General features: G+C 48.8%; 1 protein-coding gene across 2 annotated transcripts; it reads right to left on the reverse strand.

Moving 5' to 3' along the window:
* Positions 1-278: 278 nt before the first annotated feature.
* Positions 279-14717, reverse strand: LOC125225060 (arrestin domain-containing protein 4). 2 transcript variants are annotated; one of them, XM_048128573.1, is made up of 7 exons: positions 14560-14717; positions 14031-14167; positions 12980-13096; positions 12027-12244; positions 9839-10021; positions 5953-6138; positions 279-2725 (listed from the first exon to the last, which is right to left on the reverse strand). In XM_048128573.1, the coding sequence occupies exons 2-7, from the start codon at positions 14149-14151 to the stop codon at positions 2561-2563; spliced, it is 990 nt and encodes a 329-aa protein (XP_047984530.1). In that variant the 5' UTR covers positions 14152-14167; positions 14560-14717; the 3' UTR covers positions 279-2560. The 2 variants fall into 2 exon arrangements, with proteins under 2 accessions (XP_047984530.1, XP_047984531.1); XM_048128574.1 differs by lacking the exon at positions 14560-14717 and having other exon boundaries at positions 14031-14427.
* Between the last annotated feature and the right edge of the window lie 162 nt (positions 14718-14879).

The raw sequence follows: 14879 nt of genomic DNA on the forward strand, positions 1-14879 counted from the left end.
AGTCATCATACACTTTGAATACCCAAAATCTATAAATATTGTTTTTTTTTTATGTCAAATACTACAGAAGACAATCATTTAATGTGCCAATTTCGATATGAGCCTAGTAGTCTGTTATTAGCTAAATTAAATATATATATCATAACAACTATATCCGGCATCTACAGTACTTGCAATGCTTGCGATTATTTCTTTATAATCTGTTTATAATCATTAAAGTTGGTTGTCTTATTTAAAACATATGTAGGTATATGTTAAACGGTAAAAAAAACCATAAATTCCTAAAAAGTATATTTTATTTTATTTCATCATATTACACTGGACGGACTGGTTTATCACAGGTTAGTCGTATATACTGTTATGTTATAAATAATTATATCCTTACTTTTATCGTAATAAAATATCATATTTCGGAAGTTATGTAACATAAACCCTAAACCTAATACATAAAATTATGAAAATTCCTGTACTCCAAGTTTATACCTTTATACATAAGTACATGTATTAATGCGACTATTCGAGAGTATTCGTAAAAACATAAAAACACCTCTAATAGCCGCTGTACACACGGGCCCAACGGTTGGGCCAGCCCTTGGCCAAGATAAGAGCCGTTGTTTACACATTGGTGAACCAATCACTTGGCATTGGCTCTTCATAAAAGATAGACGTAGAATGGAAAAGGCTAGGTAATTTACGTTGGCAGCAAAATTTAATGAATAAATAATAACCTCGTAATATAATTAAATCATCTGATTTTTTTTTAAATATTCTGATAAGCATATTTATCTTTTTTAGGCAATACATTATACATTTGCAAGGGTATTTTAATCCCTAAAATCAATACTATTATTGGCATAGATTAACTTATTATTTTCGTAAATCTTTCAATACTGTCCTCTCTGATGGATCAGACGGATGACGACATACTGAATGAGACGTGTGAACATGCATGGCCATGTGCGCCAAGATATTTTGATGTGTGGACAAAAAACCGACACCTGTCGGTTGGCCGGCCAGCGCTGGCGCAAACTGCCAACATACGGCCAAGCAGCCTTCTACACGCTTGGCCAAGGAAGGGGCTTGTCCAAGGGTTGGCCGAACCGTTGGGCCCATGTGTACAGCGTCCTTAAATTTAATTGATAAACAAAAATATTTAAAAAATAACTGCGGTAATGTGATGGCACAAAAGTAAGCGGAAACTTCAATACAATAAATTGGTTTCAAACATTTTGAGTAGCTCAAATAATAATCAATAATGTTTAAAGTACGCTCAATCAATATTATTAACGATCGTTTAGTGATTTTGGCTTTTCATATGACTTGAAAAGGTTTACACGTTTCAAACAGATATGAAACACATAACATAATTTAAAGCTTATACAATCAAAGTATATTATGCGTTATTAAGTACATTTTACAGTTGAAAAAAAAAATAGTACAAAAGTACAATATAATTTATAAATATTTACTGTATGGAATTAAATTAAAGTAATAAAGTATTAGAAATAGGTCGACATAGTCAATTCCACACAATAAAATAATGTCTTAATAGTGTAATATTTAATTTATTAAAAATTTCAAAAATTTCATTAAAAAAAAAGACTTAATTTTGTATAAGAATATTTTGAGCAATACTAGTACAAAATCATATAAAAATAGATTGCAAAATTTATAGTCATAACATTAATTTGTTAAAAATATTTTAAGATATGTAACTATTTACTGAAAGGACGGAATCATCAGTTCACGTAAAGAGGTTCGCTTCGGACGAGACATTTCCCACAACTTGAGCTGTCTCTTTAGAACCGGTGGATCGTTCTTTGCTCATAGCGCGATGGCGCGCGGTCCCTGTCACATCATGTCATATAACATTTATAGCATTAACAGCCCAATGTGGGAGCACCACTACAGTGAGCATAAGTAGTCCTACTGAGACATAGTTTTGTGGATGGTACGTCAACACGGTGATTTGCGACTCTTGTTGCTGGTGTGATTTAGACTGACTATACGTAAGCCGCGTCTCGACTCGATATACCGCGGCAAACTATCGAACATTGGCTCGAGCGGCAGCCGCGCTGGAGCGCGCGGGAGTGTCATGGGAGTTTCAGTGTTTTGTTCGCGCGCAGTTGGGACAGATGACTATATGTTTGGGAGCGTTCAAGTATTACGTAACGCAACTTGGAGTTGGGGGGGGGGTCCCGTAAAACGTTACGATGCGTTACAGGGGCGGGAGGGGGTCTTTCTTACAACACGTTACGTAACATTGTTTCTAAAAAAATAGGGAATTAAAACTCCCAAACTGGCAACCCTTGGCAGAAAAACGTTATGGTGCGTTACATGGGGGGGGTGGGAAGGGGGGTCAAAAATCTTTAAAAATTGCGTTACGTAATACTTGAACGCTCCCTTTCGAACGTTGGATCGCTTACCGCGCTATAGTTCAAGATGATGCCAGAAGTGGCTCGCGAGCCGATGCTCGCGCGGCCGCCGCGCTATATCGAGACACGCCTTTACATAGTGTCGTTAGAGTGTATTTATAGTTGATTGGTCGGTGGGTGGTGGTTCAGTGCTGCGGCTTGTCGGCCAGCCAGGGCCGGAACACGGGCAGCGTGCTGGGGTAGATGGGCGGGGGCTGGGAGTCCCGCTCCGAGGCGAGCGGGTACGTGCCGAGCAGGATCGGCAGCTGCAGCTTCACCTCCTTCTCCAGGCTCTTAGGCTCGATTATGAACTGGAAAACAAAAATTAAAAATACGTTTTCGACAAAAATTGTATAAGCTTTTACCGCCGACTGTACTTTTTTTACCAAAACCGACTATACCTTTCGAGACAATTCCAAAAACACCAAACACGGTTTTAGGTATTTGTAGTGCATGCGCGACAATTGCGCGCATATTAAGGCTTGGCCGAACACAGGGCGCGGCGCGACCGTAGCATGTGCTAACAGGTTAGCGACGTCAAACAGACTGCGTCCCGCCGGCATCGCGCGGCCCTGATGCGCGTCCACGCGGCGCGGACGTCGCGGCACGCTGCGCCGCGCTCACTCATTAGTAGGGGGAAATTAGCTAAAATTACGGCATAATTAATGGAAGGTTTTTTTTAATTCAAATATGTACGTTATAGACTGAAGTTATTTTTCATCAACCCTCCCCACTCCTCCCCCCTCTGCGTCACCTCTCTACCCTCCCTTAAAGTGCCGAAAATGCGGTTTTTCTCGATTTTTGACAAAACTGTTGAAGATACAGAAAAAGCGCGTAGGAACGAAGTAATCCTTAATAAATTTACTACAAATCATTCATTAACACTTTGGTTCTAGCACTTATAGTTTTCGCGTGATCCGTCACGAAACTTGGTCCTTTGCTGCAATTTTCTTTAATGAATGTTAAGTTTTCGCCCAAAATGCTTACGAAATCGTCGAAATTTGTTTGATATGACTAAAATATTGTAACCCATGACTAAAATAAAATTAAGGGGGAAAAATCACTACCATGGGTGGAATTTCCAATATTCATATTATTCATATTCATATTCATTTTTAACCCCCGACGCAAAAACGACGGGGTGTTATAAGTTTGACGTGTCTGTCTGTCTGTCTGTCTGTCTGTCTGTCTGTCTGTCTGTCTGTCTGTTTGTCTGTCTGTGTGTGTGTCTGTCTGTGGCATCGTAGCTCCCGAACGGATGAACCGATTTCGATTTAGTTTTTTTTATTTGAAAGCTGTGTTAGTCGGGAGTGTTCTTAGCCATGTTTCATGAAAATCGGTCCACTAGGTCGCGGTCGGGGGTTTTTCAAAATTTTAATTTTGTGGTTAGGTTATATTGGTAGTGTTCAATTGTCTATATGTCTTGGAATTCCAGTAACTATTTAAGACGTAATATTTTCACGGTAGTAGTCGCTAGGAGTACCATTGATCCATATAGTATATCGATGACTGCATGGGGATGAGCTTTTGGTAGCTGTTGGTAGAGCCCTGGAGTTTCAATCCAGAAGCCGTGAGTTCAAGTTCCACCCATGGTAGTGATTTTTCCCCCTGAAATTCATTTTCAGTTTATAATATTTTAGTAATATCAAACAGATTTCGTAAGCAATTTAGGGGAAAACTTAACATTCACTAAAGAAAATTGCAGCAAAGGACCAACTTTCGTGATGGATCACGCGAAAACTATAAGTGCTAGAACCAAAGTGTCAATGAATGATTTGTAGTAAATTTATTAAGGATTACTTTGTTACTACACGCTTTTTCTGTATCTTCAACAGTTTTGTCAGAAATCGCGAAAAACCTCATTTTCGGCTATTTAAGGGGGGGGGAAGAGGGAGGAGAGATGGGGAGGGTTGATGAAAAATAACTTCGGCCTATAATGTACATATCCTAATCAAAAAAATCTTCCATTAATTATGCCAATATTTTCATACATAACTTTCCAGAAGCAACGTACTACATGGCCGCTGTACACATATGGCCAACGGTTCCACCAGCCCTTTGTGAAACCCCTTGGCCAAGATAAGAGCCGCTGTTTACACATTGGCGAACCAATCACTTGTCATTGGCTCTTCATGAAAGATGGACGTGGAATGGAAAAGTCTAGGAAATTCTAGGTCATAGACGTTGTCAGAAAAATTTGATTAAAAAATAATAACCCCGTGGTAAAATTAAATTATTTGAAATATTAACAATTTTTTGAATATTCTGATAAGAACGTTTATCTTTTTGAGGAAATACATTAAACATTTGCAAGGTTATTTTATTTCCTAAAATCTACACTATTATTGGCATAGATAAACTTATTATTTTCGTAAATATTTCACTACTGTCCTCTCTGACGGCTGACGACCAACTGAATGAAGCGCCAACGTGTAAACGCAGTTGGCCATTGGCGCCAAGATCCTTTGATGTGTGGACAAAAAACCGACACCAATCGGTCGGCCGGCAAGCGCAAGCGCCAACTGCCAACTTACGGCCAAGTAGCCCTCTACACGCTCGGCCAAGGGGGTCGGTGGAACCGTTGGCCATATGTGTACAGCGGCCATCACACAGTCGAGGAATGAGCGACCCTCCGCGGGCGCATGGTGTAGAGGCGCGAGTCGCGCCCGCGCCGCGTTCTTGCGCGCGACGAGGGCGTGTTGAGAGCGCGAGGCCGGCGTGATCCGCGCGCGACGAGGGCGTGTTGAGAGCGCGAGGCCGGCGTGATCCGCGCGCGACGAGGGCGTGTTGAGAGCGCGAGGCCGGCGTGATCCGCGCGCGACGAGGGCGTGTTGAGAGCGCGAGGCCGGCGTGATCCGCGCGCGACGAGGGCGTGTTGAGAGCGCGAGGCCGGCGTGATCCGCGCGCGACGAGGGCGTGTTGAGAGCGCGAGGCCGGCGTGATCCGCGCGCGACGAGGGCGTGTTGAGAGCGCGAGGCCGGCGTGATCCGCGCGCGACGAGGGCGTGTTGAGAGCGCGAGGCCGGCGTGATCCGCGCGCGCCCTGTTCGAACAGTCATCGCGCCGGCGGCACGCGGCGCGGACGCCACGCTGCGTGTTTGGCCAAGCCTTTAGTCGTTCTACTCGTCAGATATTGAAATAAGGAACAAATTGACATTTCACCATGCCGAGTGGCGCTTGCCAGTGCCATCACTGTCAAACAACATACACTTTTAAGTTTTTTCTGGTTTGGAAACACAATCATGCCGTACTTCAGATCTACAGTGATTTTATAAAATGACTTAGATTAGTCGGCGGTATATGACAATACCTCGCGTCGCCGTCGCCGACTGCCCGACCCACCAAAACAATATACTCACAAACACATCACGTCATAGTGGGCGGGAGCGGCGGTATGTACAACAGCTCGCGCCTCCACGTGTCGGCGCCGCCGGGGCGCACTTCCCGCGCGTGAGAGCAGCTAACTCGCGCACACCTTGATCGCTACATATCTAACAATTGCACTCTCAAACATGAGTGTAATATAGCAGTATACTCACAAACACGTCGTACTGCACTTGTATGAGGTGGCAGCCGCGTAGATTAGTGGGCGGGAGCGGCGGTATGTACAGCAGCTCGCGCCTCCACGTGTCGGTGCCGCCGGGGCGCACCTTCCCGCGCGTGAGGGCGGCCAGCTCGCGCACCTCCTTGGCGCACACTTTACCGTGCGCAGAGTACTGGATCGTCTGTAACGGGAAAATTGGGTTAGTTTTGTTGAGGTTACAATTACAAATAAAAAAATTACAGAATAACCTAACCAACACAATTTAAATTTTGAAAAACCTCCGATATTGTGAACCAATTTTCATCAAACCCTGCTAAGACTAGTAAGAACACTCCCGACTAATACAGCTTTCAAACAAAACAAACGAAATCTAAATCGATTCTTCAGTTCGAAAGTTACGCCACAGACGAACACACGCACAGACAAACAGACAGACACGTCACTCTTATAACCTCCGTCGTTTTTGCGTCCGGGGTTAAAAATACAAAAAAAGGTACACTGACAACATTTGACCTTCGTGACGTAAGTCACGTCACGAATTTTCAATATTTTGCTTATAGGAGGAATTATAGTGGTTCGGGATCGGGAGTGGTTGGCCAGGGCCGCACTCAGGGCGCTGGTCTCGCGGGGTCCTACCTCCGTGAGCGTGGCTCTAGTGCCGCGTATAGTCGTGCGGGAGTGGTTGGCCAGGGCCGCACTCAGGGCGCTGGTCTCGCGGGGTCCTACCTCCGTGAGCGTGGCTCTAGTGCCGCGTATAGTCGTGCGGGAGTGGTTGGCCAGGGCCGCACTCAGGGCGCTGGTCTCGCGGGGTCATACCTCCGTGAGCGTGGCTCTAGTGCCGCGTATAGTCGTGCGGGAGTGGTTGGCCAGGGCCGCACTCAGGGCGCTGGTCTCGCGGGGTCCTACCTCCGTGAGCGTGGCTTTAGTGCCGCGTATAGTCGTGCGGGAGTGGTTGGCCAGGGCCGCACTCAGGGCGCTGGTCTCGCGGGGTCATACCTCCGTGAGCGTGGCTCTAGTGCCGCGTATAGTCGTGCGGGAGTGGTTGGCCAGGGCCGCACTCAGGGCGCTGGTCTCGCGGGGTCCTACCTCCGTGAGTGTGGCTCTAGTGCCGCGTATAGTCGTGCGGGAGTGGTTGGCCAGGGCCGCACTCAGGGCGCTGGTCTCGCGGGGTCATACCTCCGTGAGCGTGGCTCTAGTGCCGCGTATAGTCGTGCGGGAGTGGTTGGCCAGGGCCGCACTCAGGGCGCTGGTCTCGCGGGGTCCTACCTCCGTGAGTGTGGCTCTAGTGCCGCGTATAGTCGTGCGGGAGTGGTTGGCCAGGGCCGCACTCAGGGCGCTGGTCTCGCGGGGTCATACCTCCGTGAGCGTGGCTCTAGTGCCGCGTATAGTCGTGCGGGAGTGGTTGGCCAGGGCCGCACTCAGGGCGCTGGTCTCGCGGGGTCCTACCTCCGTGAGTGTGGCTCTAGTGCCGCGTATAGTCGTGCGGGAGTGGTTGGCCAGGGCCGCACTCAGGGCGCTGGTCTCGCGGTGTCCTACCTCCGTGAGTGTGGCTCTAGTGCCGCGTATAGTCGTGCGGGAGTGGTTGGCCAGGGCCGCACTCAGGGCGCTGGTCTCGCGGGGTCCTACCTCCGTGAGTGTGGCTCTAGTGCCGCGTATAGTCGTGCGGGAGTGGTTGGCCAGGGCCGCACTCAGGGCGCTGGTCTCGCGGGGTCCTACCTCCGTGAGTGTGGCTCTAGTGCCGCGTATAGTCGTGCGGGAGTGGTTGGCCAGGGCCGCACTCAGGGCGCTGGTCTCGCGGTGTCCTACCTCCGTGGGCGTGGCTCTAGTGCCGCGTATAGTCGTGCGGGAGTGGTTGGCCAGGGCCGCACTCAGGGCGCTGGTCTCGCGGGGTCCTACCTCCGTGAGTGTGGCCCTAGTGCCGCGTATAGTCGTGCGGGAGTGGTTGGCCAGGGCCGCACTCAGGGCGCTGGTCTCGCGGGGTCATACCTCCGTGGGCGTGGCTCTAGTGCCGCGTATAGTCGTGCGGGAGTGGTTGGCCAGGGCCGCACTCAGGGCGCTGGTCTCGCGGTGTCCTACCTCCGTGGGCGTGGCTCTAGTGCCGCGTATAGTCGTGCGGGAGTGGTTGGCCAGGGCCGCACTCAGGGCGCTGGTCTCGCGGGGTCATACCATACCTCCGTGGGCGTGGCTCTAGTGCCGCGTATAGTCGTGCGGGAGTGGTTGGCCAGGGCCGCACTCAGGGCGCTGGTCTCGCGGGGTCCTACCTCCGTGGGCGTGGCTCTAGTGCCGCGTATAGTCGTGCGGGAGTGGTTGGCCAGGGCCGCACTCAGGGCGCTGGTCTCGCGGGGTCATACCTCCGTGAGCGTGGCTCTAGTGCCGCGTATAGTCGTGCGGGAGTGGTTGGCCAGGGCCGCACTCAGGGCGCTGGTCTCGCGGGGTCATACCTCCGTGAGCGTGGCTCTAGTGCCGCGTATAGTCGTGCGGGAGTGGTTGGCCAGGGCCGCACTCAGGGCGCTGGTCTCGCGGTGTCCTACCTCCGTGGGCGTGGCTCTAGTGCCGCGTATAGTCGTGCGGGAGTGGTTGGCCAGGGCCGCACTCAGGGCGCTGGTCTCGCGGGGTCATACCTCCGTGAGCGTGGCTCTAGTGCCGCGTATAGTCGTGCGGGAGTGGTTGGCCAGGGCCGCACTCAGGGCGCTGGTCTCGCGGGGTCATACCTCCGTGAGCGTGGCTCTAGTGCCGCGTATAGTCGTGCGGGAGTGGTTGGCCAGGGCCGCACTCAGGGCGCTGGTCTCGCGGTGTCCTACCTCCGTGGGCGTGGCTCTAGTGCCGAGTATAGTCGTGCGGGAGTGGTTGGCCAGGGCCGCACTCAGGGCGCTGGTCTCGCGGGGTCATACCTCCGTGAGCGTGGCTCTAGTGCCGCGTATAGTCGTGCGGGAGTGGTTGGCCAGGGCCGCACTCAGGGCGCTGGTCTCGCGGGGTCATACCTCCGTGAGCGTGGCTCTAGTGCCGCGTATAGTCGTGCGGGAGTGGTTGGCCAGGGCCGCACTCAGGGCGCTGGTCTCGCGGTGTCCTACCTCCGTGAGCGTGGCTCTAGTGCCGCGTATAGTCCTGCGGGAGTGGTTGGCCAGGGCCGCACTCAGGGCGCTGGTCTCGCGGGGTCATACCTCCGTGAGCGTGGCTCTAGTGCCGCGTATAGTCGTGCGGGAGTGGTTGGCCAGGGCCGCACTCAGGGCGCTGGTCTCGCGGTGTCCTACCTCCGTGGGCGTGGCTTTAGTGCCGCGTATAGTCGTGCGGGAGTGGTTGGCCAGGGCCGCACTCAGGGCGCTGGTCTCGCGGGGTCATACCTCCGTGAGCGTGGCTCTAGTGCCGCGTATAGTCGTGCGGGAGTGGTTGGCCAGGGCCGCACTCAGGGCGCTGGTCTCGCGGTGTCCTACCTCCGTGAGCGTGGCTCTAGTGCCGCGTATAGTCGTGCGGGAGTGGTTGGCCAGGGCCGCACTCAGGGCGCTGGTCTCGCGGTGTCCTACCTCCGTGGGCGTGGCTCTAGTGCCGCGTATAGTCGTGCGGGAGTGGTTGGCCAGGGCCGCACTCAGGGCGCTGGTCTCGCGGTGTCCTACCTCCGTGAGCGTGGCTCTAGTGCCGCGTATAGTCGTGCGGGAGTGGTTGGCCAGGGCCGCACTCAGGGCGCTGGTCTCGCGGGGTCATACCTCCGTGAGCGTGGCTCTAGTGCCGCGTATAGTCGTGCGGGAGTGGTCGGCCAGGGCCGCACTCAGGGCGCTGGTCTCGCGGGGTCCTACCTCCGTGAGTGTGGCTCTAGTGCCGCGTATAGTCGTGCGGGAGTGGTTGGCCAGGGCCGCACTCAGGGCGCTGGTCTCGCGGGGTCATACCTCCGTGAGCGTGGCTCTAGTGCCGCGTATAGTCGTGCGGGAGTGATTGGCCAGGGCCGCACTCAGCGCTATAGTCTCGCCGGGCACGTAGGCGCCGCGGTCGAGGGTGACGCGGCAGGCGACGCTGCCGCCGCCCACGCAGCCGACGCCGAGACGGTGCTCGACGCTGCATTCGAATTCTTGCTGGAAACGAAAAAACGATTATTAGAAGATTATTGGTCAGTAGGTACTGATATCATAATCAAATCACATTCTAGATACGTTTAGAGACAGCTGCCGTGTGCAACAGTGGTTGTGAAAAGTAACAATTCTATTACTTTTTTTTTAGTACAAGTTTTGCTTATTTTAAGGGCTTTGGATTTTTTTTTTCAGAAAATGTCTAACTAAAATTAGATGGTGCATATTTACCTTAGTCATGTCTCACATCAATAGCCAATTCAAAAACAAAGCTAGATTAATCTTGACGCATAATAAGTAATCATAAATCAATGTAACTCGTTCACAAACAGCTAACCGATAGTTAAACGGCATTGAACCAGTCACGGACGTCACGGTCAATGCTCGTTATACCACCGGATCCAATCAGTATACACGATATCTTTCATAACTACCTAATTTAAACGTTATTTTACTGTTTTAAGATCTACAAATACTATTTACAAGCGGAAGTCTCTTTCCAATCCAACTTGTCATATTAGACCTGGCTTCTAGGCCTATGGCCTAAAATGTCTAGATTAGAGATGAGCCGAATATGGACTTTGCCGAATACGAATATTCGGCCGAACATTCGGTTCAGCTCTTACCGAACCGAACATTCGGCCGAATATTCGGTTACGCCATATTTTTAAAGCGGATGTTCATTAAAACTATTAAATGATTGATAATGGTTACATATGTTACTAAAACTATGTTCTTATGATTTAATGTATAACTAAAACTTAGTTAAAACAACTCTGAACTCGTGGGCGTCGGTCGCCGTCGCGTCTCATACTTCCATATCGATAAGGTTTCGTATGCGTCGCATCGCCGTCGCGCGACCGTCGCCGTCGCGTCTCATACTTCCATATCGATAAGGTTTCGTATGCGTCGCATCGCCGTCGCGCGACCGTCGCCGTCGCGTCTCATACTTCCATATCGATAAGGTTTCGAATGCGTCGCATCGCCGTCGCGCGACCGTCGCCGTCGCGTCTCATACTTCCATATCGATAAGGTTTCGTATGCGTCGCATCGCCGTCGCGCGACCGTCGCCGTCGCGTCTCATACTTCCATATCGATAAGGTTTCGTATGCGTCGCATCGCCGTCGCGCGACCGTCGCCGTCGCGTCTCATACTTCCATATCGATAAGGTTTCGTATGCGTCGCATCGCCGTCGCGCGACCGTCGCCGTCGCGTCTCATACTTCCATATCGATAAGTTTTCGAATGCGTCGCATCGCCGTCGCGCGACCGTCGCCGTCGCGTCTCATACTTCCATATCGATAAGGTTTCGTATGCGTCGCATCGCCGTCGCGCGACCGTCGCCGTCGCGTCTCATACTTCCATATCGATAAGGTTTCGTATGCGTCGCATCGCCGTCGCGCGACCGTCGCCGTCGCGTCTCATACTTCCATATCGATAAGGTTTCGTATGCGTCGCATCGCCGTCGCGCGACCGTCGCCCACGCAAGCCACGGCGTTACTCTTAAACTACGGTTTTTTTAATTTTTATACAAAACAATTGTACCTACCTAATATTTTGACACATAAGTAATTATATCTTTTTAGTAGTTCTAGAAAGCTATTAAAATAGGAGCTTATTATTCAATGGAATACGTAGATCTTCATTAGTTATTTACTTTGTTTATTCGGTAAATATTCTGCAATGCAACTGAATTATTCGGCCGAATACGAACATTGAAAAACTTGCCGAATACCGAATATTTACCGAATATTCGGCCCATCTCTAGTCTAGATCTAAACTCCTGGGTACATAGCCAAATGTACAAATGCTCAAGATAATATCTGTTTCGTCGCTACCTAAGTATCTCTATCGCTCTTACGTATTGGCGGGGCGGAGCCAGACTGCTTTTTTGTCGGCGTCTGGCGTCGGAGATTGCCATTCGGCTACACCGACAGCTTACAGACCTTATAGACCAAGGTTCACCAAGGATTGGTGTAGAGAGATGTAACAGTTCACCTGTAATAACTCACCGAGAGAACGGGAGGTTCCATATTCAAATCAATAGGGTTGCAGACTATGAAGACTTGTCTGTTCTTGTGCGTGAGTCCGTTGGGTTCCCGCAGCGCCGCCTTGCAGTAGTACTGCACCCAGCCGTGGGTGCCCAGGAACGTGGACGGGAGCCCCTGCGGCAGCCCCAGCTTGAACGGGAAGCTGTGGATGCCAGGGGACAGGACTGAGGCGCCGTTCCCTGTGAAAATTAGGTATGTGGGCCATTTTTTTCAAAGTTGTCCACCCCACTTTTTTTTCAGATTTGGTAATTTTTTATGTGTTTTCCACTCAGAATCGCGAGCTCTTTCAATCCTAATAGGAGAACAAAAGTGTCCCAAGATTTTTTTCCTATTCCGTTACCACTTTTTCATACATTTTGTATGGCGGTAACGGAATGGAAGGTTCGAAAAAATGTATGGAAATCTTGGGACATTTTTGTCCTAACAGGATCAAAAGAGCTCTCGATTCTGAGTATGAATCGCGTAAAAAATACCCATGTTACAAAAAAAGTGGGGTGGAAAACTTTGAAAAAAAAAAAAATGGCGCGTGTAAGGGTGTCTCCAAATCTAATGGACGCGGAATCGGCTCTAGCCAACCATAAATAGCTAGTTAGTATTTTCATACTCACTAGCTATTTATGGTTGGCTAGAGCCGATTCCGCGTCCATATAGGACAACTGTTTGTACCCTTTGGACAGGATTATTTATTGTGATTTTTCCATTTTAAGGGTCTTCTCAAATCTATCGACGAATTCGACGTGGAACAAGCGATTTTTGGTATGTGAAAGCCGACGTCGAATTCGTCGATAGGTTTGAGGAGACCCTTAAAATGGAAAAATCACAATAAATAATCCTGCCCAAAGGGTACAAACAGTCGTTCTGAAAGGTACAGGTACTTGGGTATTTATAATATTTTACAATATAATTATATGTACCTGGTTCACCGAGCAGCCTCATCCTGAAGTCGATGTAGTTTTCCTTGTCAAAGAGCCGCTCATGCCGCCCGGAGCCCACGCGGACCACTCCTTCCCCCACTACATGGAAATGTAGCCCTACAAGGAAAGATAGATAGCTTTTATTCACATGTGAGAGTGAGAGTAGGTACTACTTAATTCAGACTACTTGGAGAGTAGATACTAAGTGAGATGACACTGACATAGTTTGAACATGTGTTTGGCTAAATTCCACATAAGTATTTACTTTTTACGTACAGACTGTTGTTGTAGTATCTACTTTGGTTAAAATAGGAACCAATTCAGTTCACAACATTGTAAACAAAGAAGTTTTAATTATCCCACAAATTAAATAAATCTAAATTACAAGTACCTAATGCAACTAGGTTTCTAACATTTAAGGACACTATGAGTAGAGCTGTTAAAATTAGAGATGCAACGAATAGTTGTTTGTCCGGATACCGGATACCGAATATTCGGCCTAACTATCGGCCGAATATTCGGTATCCGGCCGCCGAATATTCGGACAGCAGAAATTTACCTACAATACCTACAATTTAAGCAGGGAGCGGGCGCGTCGTGCAGGTTTTGACTTGTTTGGTAGTGAACTTCGCGCGGGAGTCCGTTTTTGTTTAAATGTTTATTTTTTTAATAACAAAGGGTTATGATTATAAGTATTATAACATTTAATTTGTCATCAATCCCAAAAATCATTCAATCAAAAATAGCACATCTGGTATCCGGCCGGATAGTACATCACTATCCAGACCCGGCCGAATATTAAAATAAGGCCCGAATAGGCCGGATACCGAATAGTAATCGAATATTCGGTGCATCTCTAGTTAAAATCAGGGGATTCACCCTACACTAAATTTGAATTTGAACCATTGTTTCCTGGTTCCAGTAATGAGTTTGTGTAGAAAACAAATACTAGTTAAAAAGTTAAAACATTTAACTAGGGTGTGCTCCCAGTACTGGTTTTCATAATGTATAATATTATGTGAGTTGTAAGATATAAAGTTCGGCCACATACCAAGCACAGGAGTGTCATCCTGCAGCTCCATGAGCACCTTCCCGGACAGGAACTGGCCCGGGAAGTACAGCAGCGACGTGTTGTCGAACACGATCAGGAACTTCAGCAGCTTCCGCGGCATCTTGGAGCCCCGCCCACTGACAAACAACCTCACTTCAACACAAACTAACAACAATGTTTCATGTGTTCCTAATACTAAGCCATGCCCAGTCAAGCGAAAATCTAATCAACTCTACACAGCTGAATAATTCAAGTCATACACTGTTACAATTTACGTCCGTTTGGACATGTATTCTAACACCTGTGCAAATTGGTTTCTAAACAGAACCCGTAACGCGTCAAATCACTTCCTTATTAGCAATTAATTAACCGTCCGCTTTAGGTTTTCTCGAAAACCTTGCGTTACGAAAGTTACACCCACGGTGACATTATCCTCGCAAGGTATTACATCGTAGGTTGGACAACAAAGTTGAGAAATAGCATCGAAGGCCATCAAGATGTATGAGACATGTAAAGAATGCATAATTACCTCGGATTTATCACACCGATAATCAATAATTATGTGATGATTGTATGTTTCACTAATTACTAAGCACTCCTTCATACATAATGAACGTAAAAAACTAAATAAACCAAACTAATTCACTAGCTACGACTATGGAATTCCAAAAACCATCAAAAACTTTACGAAACTTTTGACATTTAGGGCTAGTTCAGACACGGCGGAAACCGCGCGGATGCAAACCGCGCGGATCAACCGCGCGGATCTTGTTTCAATAGCATAGTACTAGAACGTTCACACCACACCGCGCGGACTATGCATCCGCGCGGTAGCCGCAACTCGACCGC

This window comes from Leguminivora glycinivorella, chromosome 4 (genome assembly GCF_023078275.1).
Source record: "Leguminivora glycinivorella isolate SPB_JAAS2020 chromosome 4, LegGlyc_1.1, whole genome shotgun sequence".
NCBI lineage: Eukaryota > Metazoa > Arthropoda > Insecta > Lepidoptera > Tortricidae > Leguminivora > Leguminivora glycinivorella.

Bases quoted from the DNA above. Each gene is read 5' to 3' on its own strand.
- LOC125225060 (XM_048128573.1), bottom strand. From the start codon at position 14,151: ATGCCGCGGAAGCTGCTGAAGTTCCTGATCGTGTTCGACAACACGTCG. The intron at 10,022-12,026 runs GTGAGTTATTAC...TTTCGTTTCCAG, and splicing joins TGGAACCTCCCGTTCTCTCG to CAAGAATTCGAATGCAGCGT. The intron at 2,726-5,952 runs GTGAGTATACTG...TTTGTTTTCCAG, and splicing joins AAGTGCAGTACGACGTGTTT to TTCATAATCGAGCCTAAGAG.